This window comes from Podarcis pityusensis (genome assembly GCF_964106645.2).
Source record: "Podarcis pityusensis genome assembly, chromosome: 6".
In the NCBI taxonomy this organism is placed as follows: Eukaryota; Metazoa; Chordata; class Lepidosauria; order Squamata; family Lacertidae; genus Podarcis; species Podarcis pityusensis.
In genome coordinates this window covers 31232818-31240730 of record NC_138030.1, presented here as the reverse complement: position 1 = coordinate 31240730, position 7913 = coordinate 31232818, and the positions used below count along the sequence as shown (strand labels likewise).

General features: G+C 44.3%; 1 protein-coding gene across 2 annotated transcripts in view; it reads left to right on the top strand.

Moving 5' to 3' along the window:
- Positions 1-1815: 1815 nt before the first annotated feature.
- Positions 1816-7913, top strand: part of MMP24 (matrix metallopeptidase 24) — a 36356-nt gene continuing 30258 nt past the window's right edge. The window contains exon 1 of one of the 2 annotated variants that reach the window (XM_081010406.1): positions 1816-2056. In XM_081010406.1, the coding sequence (XP_080866532.1) occupies positions 1898-2056 (159 nt within the window). In that variant the 5' untranslated portion in view covers positions 1816-1897. The remainder of the gene's footprint in view (positions 2057-7913) is intronic. The other variant, XM_081010407.1, reaches the window with a different exon arrangement.

Here is a 7913-nt window from a genome sequence, read left to right as displayed (position 1 = left end):
AAGTAACTACAGGCCAGTTGCCAATTTCTCCTCCTTGGGCAAGGTTCTTGAGTGGGTGGTTGCAGACCACATCCATGTGCTCTTGGAGGAAACTGATTTTCTAGATCTATTTCAATAGGTTTAACGCCCAAAAACTCCTCAGAGTGCCTGGTCGGTACCTTTAAGGTCCCAATACATTGTTACATGGGGAAAAAAGTGTGATTGTGATACCTATTGGTCACATACACGCGTTATCATAGAAATACATAAATGATTGTCTTAAAACAAGCATTCAACTCCTTGTTAATTAGCATCCATCTTAGACATGGGTATCAAAATGGAAAAACACTCTGGTCAGCATTCAGTTAGGACTAGGCTTAGGTCCCTAAAAAGCAGGCTTCCACAGGTTTCTACCACCACCTTGGACGTTGCCTTTTTGACACTGACAGTAAACTTTCAACCACAAAGTGTGTCAGGTTAACAGTGTAACTTTTTCTAAGAAGAGCAGGTACCAGCTAAATAGGTCATACTGCTTGTGAGCAGAGTCTGACTGAGAGAGAAGCAATCATGGCTGCACTTACCGTACATCAAGACGGTCTCTCTCTCTGTCTCTTTCAACACAATTGGTCCTCCAGGCCACCTTTAAGAGAATTGGAAAACTGGAGTGGTGGTCCCATCACTCCTCCCTGGGCTCTGAGCCTTCTCTTGGCTCGTTCCTCCCACCATTCCTCTGCGTCTGGCATTCATCAACCAGACCTTGACATTGTGTCACAGTCATCATAGATCTCTAACCTGCTAACTTAGCATTCCATATCTAGAATGAAAAAGCTAAACAATATTTCTCAGAACTTGGTTTACCCCTGTTTTCTCACTTGGTATGAGAGCCACAAGTTTGCACATTTAAAATTACTTAGGTTACCTCTCAATACACTTAAACCTCTGTGGGGGGTGGGGGGTGGGTCATAATCAGTGCTTTCCCCCCAAGGGGTATTCAAGGGTACTCAGTACCAGCACTGCACCTCTTTTTCTAGGGAAAAAAAGCACTGGTCATAATAATTAGGGAGATGGAAGTGATAAGCATCACCTTGAAGCAAATTTACTAGTAAATGAAGGGATTCCGAGACTGGAGTAAAAAGGATAATAATGGGGGAAAAACACTTGAAAGTTAGCCCCGTTATAAAATTTTACTTAGTCATTGTGTTTAATAGAATTGGGTTGTAATTAAAGTCTGCATGTATTAAAAAATTAAAAAAATACCAAAGACGCTTTAAAGGGGTAGCCAGTGGTGGATAATTTCAGATTGAATAATCCAGGGTAACAGCATCAGGAACTTTCACACGATGACCACCTGCAATCAAGACACTTGATATCTAGGGTTGCAAGCGCCACTGAATTCAAAAGGACTGACTTCCAAGTAGGCATGGTGAGCATTGCGCGCCAAAAGAACTTTAGAGCCCGTTCTATTGCTGATACTTTTCCCCCCATGCTTTGGCGAGCATCTTGGAGCCCTTCAGCCTTCTTCTTCTTCTTTTTTTTTTTTTTTTTTTTTTTTTGAGTGCCGTCTTTCCAACCCGGTCTCAGACCAACCCTCGCCCGCCCGCCCTTCTCCTCAAGCGGCGCCGCGTTTGCCACCTATGGTGCCCACCCTTGGCGAGCTTCTCCAAGGCGCGCCCTTCAGACAGGCAGACCTGGAACGGAAACCTTTCTTTCCCGCCACCTGGGAAGGAGGCTCCCAGGGCGGGCGGTGGGCACCGTCTGCGTGTGCGTCTCTGTGTGTGTGTCCCTGTGTTTGCGCGCGCGCGCGATTACCTCAAGGAACCAGCGGGGTTGAGTTGCATCGCGTCCCCTTCCCACCTCTGTGGCCGGGCGCATGCGCGGTCGGCCAGGCCCTGCTCTCCCTGCCTGAGCAGGTGCAGGGATGGGCCCCGCCATGGAGCGGAGGCAGCGGGGATGCCGTGGAGCCCCTGCCTGGGGGTACCGCCGCCTGCTCCTCCTCCTCTGCGCCCCCCTGCTCTGCGCTTCTGGGGACACCAGCGTCGGCCCGGTAGGGACAGGGAGCGGCGAGCCGCCTGCCTGGGTGGGTGCCGTGAGGGAGACAAATGGGAAGCTGCCGCCCGGAGGGCTCCTTCCTCTCCATCCCCGGGCGTCGCCCCCGCTCCCAGCCCCCGAGCACGGCAACCTGGGGGAGGCGGCCTGCTGGGTCGCCCCCCGGCTGAAGGGGAGGGCAGGTGGAGGCGAGGTGGAGCCGGACCAGTTCGCCTTCCCAGGCTGGCAAGGCTGGCAGAGACAGGGAGGGGCTGCTGGGGTGCCCCCCTTCCTCGCTCTCCTCCTGGCACAGCGGCGTTGTCTCCAATTAAATGAAGGTGGACGCGGGTCGAGGGGCTCCTCCCGGCGCCTGGGGGGTGCTGTTGGCTGTTTCCCTTCCCTTCCCTCAGAGGAAGGAGTGGGCATCTCCAGGAAGGCTGCTGATGGGGGGAGATATGTTTGGGTGCCGCTGCCTCGGAGGTCTGGCGTGGGGTCCTCAGGGGAAGGGGCCTGAGCTGCTCTCTTCCGCCTGCAGGGAATAAGGGGCGGCGGCGGCGATTGTGGGGGTCAGGGGCAATGCCATGATGCCATGGAGGACGGTGGCTAGGATGCGCGAGGGAGGAAAAGGTGAATCGGGGTGCCCTGGTCTAATGGAAACGGGCACATGAAACATGTGAGCCAGCTTCTCCCGTGGGGGGGGGGGGGGACGGACGACTCGAAAATGTTCTTTCTTTTACGTCCCTAATGGTGCGATCATGGGAAAGATCTGCCAGTATATAGGAACGTGCATACATGTTATTGAGCAGCATGCACCGCTTTTGTGGCCAGCAGCGCAGGCACAGAGGGAGAAGTACGGCGCTGGCTTAAACGTTAACGGTGCTGTTGATTTTGGGTCTGTAATTATATTCCTGTCCCCTCTTCCTTTTGCTAGCTTTTTATGGTATTGTTTGGTACATGTCTCAGTGTTAATGCCTTCCATCAATAATAGGAATAATAGAAAAACATGGTGTGAAAATGCAACCAGGCACAACTTTTAAGGACGAAGATATGCATGGTTGATAATGCACATTTTAGCGTTTAGGATGAGGTTGGCCAGTTAAATGAGGTGTGCAGTTTTGTTTGTCAATATAGCTGAGTGTTATTACCTACTCGGTCTTGAATATACCGATTTGGAAGGGTTAAATTAATGAGGTGGGTAGGAGATAAGGACAGTCCAGTTAACTGCAACTGTAGAACCTTCACAGAGCAGTGACAGGCTAGCAAACCTGTGCATAAAACTTCTGATACATGGGAACTGCTGGTCTGTTTCTTAACATTGACTGCTACTGACCAATGGCTGCTGGTGAGATGCCCCAAGGATCTTGTAGCTGACATTGCTCTAACAGCAGCAGCAGCCCCTCACATCACATGCTAAACCACTATTGACCCTGAGTTAGGACTGGGGAAGAAATTTTTATTGTTTGCATTTAAGAGCAAATCTGCCTAATCCACGTTTTCTGCAGCAATACATGAACAACCATTCTTCGAAATAAGCACTTTCTCAGATCTTGCAGTGCTGTCCTTCAGACAAGTACTATGTACAGAAATGCATATACTCTAGTAAAATGTGCATTCAGATATATATATTCTTGAAAATAATATACAAAATGCATTAGGGAAATTTGTTTGGCAAAAAAGGTATATTTTAGGCAATATTACCCGGAAGCTGTATGCCGGCTCCCTTGGTCAATAAAGCAAGATGAGCGCCGCAACCCCAGAGTCGGTCATGACTGGACTTTATGGTCAGGGGTTCCTTTACCTTTTTTACATACAAGAGTGTATACTGTATTAGAATAAATTTGTACAAAAAGGCCAAATTTTCATGAACTTTTAAAAATAAATAAATCTCAAGCTGCTGTGCGGATATGGATAACTGAATTTAAGACTGGAAGAAAGTGGAATTGGCAGGTTTACACATCCATAGACTGAGGAAACTTTCTAAAGTAGTTTGGGAGATGGGGTGGGGATGTTGTATCATTATGGATGCAGCCAAGCATTTGGGCATGCCTCAAGTAGCTGAAATAAGTTCCATTAGTTCCATCATCCCTGGCCACTGGTCCTGCTAGCTAGGGATAATGGGTGTTGTAGTCCAACATCTGGGGACCCAAGGCTGAGAAAGACTGATCTGTAGAGTTGGGTGTGTATGTGCAGGTGAATGTTCCTGTAATGAAGGGGCTTGTGCTAATTACATTTAATATGCTACAGTTCTGTGGCCCCAATTTGGAGAAAGTTACATTTTGGCCATTTGAAATCAATGGGACAAGTGGATCACATCACAGCTAATGTTAAGTGAAACAAATAGTGCATTCTTAAAGATGTTTCCTTAGAAGGAATTCCATTCAGTTCAATAGGATTTACTCCCATGTAAGTGTGTGTAGGACTGTAGCCTAACGTTCTCTGGATAGGATTCTATGAGCAGAGAAACTACCATGGCATATGTGCACCCCCAGTGGTAGTGCTGCTGTGTGATAGCTGTGGATGCATTCCTGCCCTTAATTATGCATGGTTACGTTTCCTTTAATTTAATGAGTTCTGTACCTGAGTAACTGGATGCAGGGTTGCAGTTGCAGAGAGATCCTCCTTTACAGTGAAATATATGCATATCTGCTCAGAAGTAATTCCCATCCAAGTTCAGTTGGATGTGCCCCAAGGTAAGTGGGTATAGGATTGCAGTCTTATACTGTAATTCCAACCCCATTTAACTGTGAGTAAACCCCATTGAATTAAATGGGACTGACTTCTGAGTAGCCGTGGTTAGGATTTATATATTTATTTGGAGTGTTTGTACCCTGCTCTTTAGCCAAAAAGGCTCCCATACAATATATGTGTGTGTGTGTGTGTGTGTGTGTGTGTAGTCCCTTCCTGAACACAAAATCAAACTCAGGCCCCAATTCTTAAACAGCTCTTCTTATAATTACCAGCTTCTGGTACAATTCAGAGGTAGGAGGTGCCTGATGGCAAACTGGTGGAATGAGCCCTGCTTCCTATCTTTCTCACAGAGGCAGTCTGATGAAATGGCTGCTTCAAGGTGAAAGTTGAGGGAGAGGAGGCCTGATGGAGCTGGTCTGTCACAGCAGAGCTGATGGAGTGAGCTGTGCTTTCCATCTCCCACTGACAAGCAGAAGGGGACAGATGGATTACAGCCTTAGTTGCAAACATAGGCTAATGGAGCCAAGTTTAATTGACAATGTGAATGATCAATAGATTAATTACATGCTATGCAATCAATAAATATTTGTAAAACTATGCTATCTGGATTTATGATATGGAGCAGGGGAAGAGTAGAGGAGGGAAATGAAAGCTAGAAACATAGATGTAAAGAAGCATAAAATGAATTGAAACCATAGAGTCATTAACAGTATTTACCCAAGCATTTTTTAAACTAGATATGTCCTCCTGGGGGCCATATTTCATGAAGTTTGAACCATTACTGTAGTTCTCAAGCCATTTGAACTAGGAGTAGCTACCATTCTCAAGTTCATTCAAATGATAGAAAAGAATATGACATAATTTGCTCGAGTTTTATAGAAGCATTTACGAGAAATCTATTTGAATATAGAAATATTTGAATGAATAGTTGGGTCTCGAGCCCTGAATTATATTGTTAATGGGCGAGGTTGTACACACTACCTGGCACAGGTTCATATTGGTTGTTGTTGTTTTGTATTGTGGAGGCAGCATAGCCGTGTATGAAAAGTATAGAGAAAAGCCATCCTCATAAGCAATTCATAAGCAATAGAAATGAGGAGCAAATATGCTACAGGTACCATTAGGCATGCAATTTCAAGTAAATGTATAGCTCCCATCCTCCTTGGGTTTGACAGTTAGTCTACAGATGCATGAAGTCCTTGGTGCTTTACTTTATATTCACTTGCTAAGTACTGAAGTGCTAAGTACTTTGTGGACTTCAGCATCAGATCAATGAACACAAGGTGCAGCTGCTGTGTAGGGTGACATTAACTAGCATGGGGTGGTTCTATCATTAGGCTTGAAGCTGCTCTGTCTCCTTGCAGAGGATGTAATCCTAGGTTAGAAATGAGTAGTTGCAAACTAGCTTTCTGGCATTTTTGAGTAAGACCCATTTGTATACAGTAAATCCTGCTATTTCCATAAATGATATTTCTACTAGGTGCTTATGTGAATTGTTGAAACAGGCCTAAAAGGTATATATATATTGCCATTTTTAGGGCAATTGCCTGTTTGCTTTAAGCCTTAATTCAAATCTCTGAATATTTATTCTAAAGTTCAGTTTACATTGCTAGACATTTGTTGGTGGTTGGTAGTCCTTTGAAACTAAAATATTTCTCCCCTTACACAAACTCTTGAGTTTGTCTTGAGTGACAATAGCAGAAAGATTTCATCCAACAGAAATTACACCATAGTTCTTCCCAAAATCCAAACACGGATGTGAACCAAAGTCAGTTTAGGTGATAATGATTTTTTTTATCTGCCCAGATCCTTTTTGTGACATGTTGAAACAGCAGTCAATATATTCCATCTGAAGGAATTGTTTGCTGATGCAGCAAGTGTTGAGATTGGGCTGTTAGTCATTTGAGGCATGCATTGTAGAACTCATAGAAGCTTTCCTTCAGGTATCAGTTTGTCTGCTCATAATTAAAATATAATGCTAGAGAATATAAATTATTTAAATCTCCATGAAACTGAAATTGTTGCAGAGCAGTTATGGCTGTCCTGCTTCAAGCTACTGGTCAACTGAGGCAATCCTTATGGGGAATACAAAATGTTGGAAGGAGTGTTTAGCACAGCCCTCCTCAGGTGTATGGAGCCAGCTATGTGGTTCTTTGGATCACAGCTATTTTAATCTAACCATAAGATTCAATATCATGCAGTTTCTAACACTAACTGTAGAGTGAAGAGATGATCATGTTAAAATATTCTGTTGGGTCATTAGGAGTCCATGTCTCAGCTTCTATTTTAAAGGGGTAAATAAATACTGTAACTGTAACTTTCTCCATAATCACAGTAATGTTGAGTTGTGTGGTTACTGCTCTCTCCTTTTCGGTTCAGTTATTAATTTCTGTTCTTAATGTATCTTGAGAAGCTTTAAACATTGTCCTCTACTCTATTGACTTGATTTCTTCATAAAAATAATTTTCATCTTTAAGTTTGGTTTTCTTTGACTTTGAAGTAGCTTTAAGTTTAGTAGTTTTGGAGAAGCTACTAAAAGTGTTATTAAATACCTTTCCTCCACAGCAAGTTCTGTTTAATGTTTCCAAAATTATGGGCAGCATCTAACAAAATAAGTTGCATTAGCACAAGGATTTGTGTTTGTGCAGTGGAGCTCCCCTTCCTCTCTTTCCCTCTCTTACACACCACAAATCTTCTCCGGGGGGGGGGGGGGTGACACAGAATAGGTTTAGGGGTGTAGGGGGAGGAGAGGGTGGAGAAGTTCTGTTATACAACCCGAAATCCTTGCTCTAACATAACTAATTCATTGGATACCGTCCTGTGTTACTTTTTTTTTTTTAGGGAAATGTTTGTACATAGCATACGTGTGTGTATGAATAGCATGATCAATTAGGCTGTAATGTATGCTAACGTCTATCATAGTTTGTCTAATATCAATCTAAATTGGATACATCAGTTTACCAGTTTTTGGCAGTTAACCAAAGACCTCCACTAAACACATTCTTATTATGTAGTCCATGTTCTTTCACCTTGCCATAATCTGTTATAATTTTGATATTGAATTCCTGTCTGCTGTATCAGTGACTGATTATTGAAAACATTAGGCATTTGGGGGGCAATAAGTTAAAGATAGATCCAAGTATGGGCATAGCCAGGATTTTTGTTGGGGGGGGACAGGCCTTTTGTTAGCAGTGGGGGGGGGGTGCAGAACCTCAGTCTGC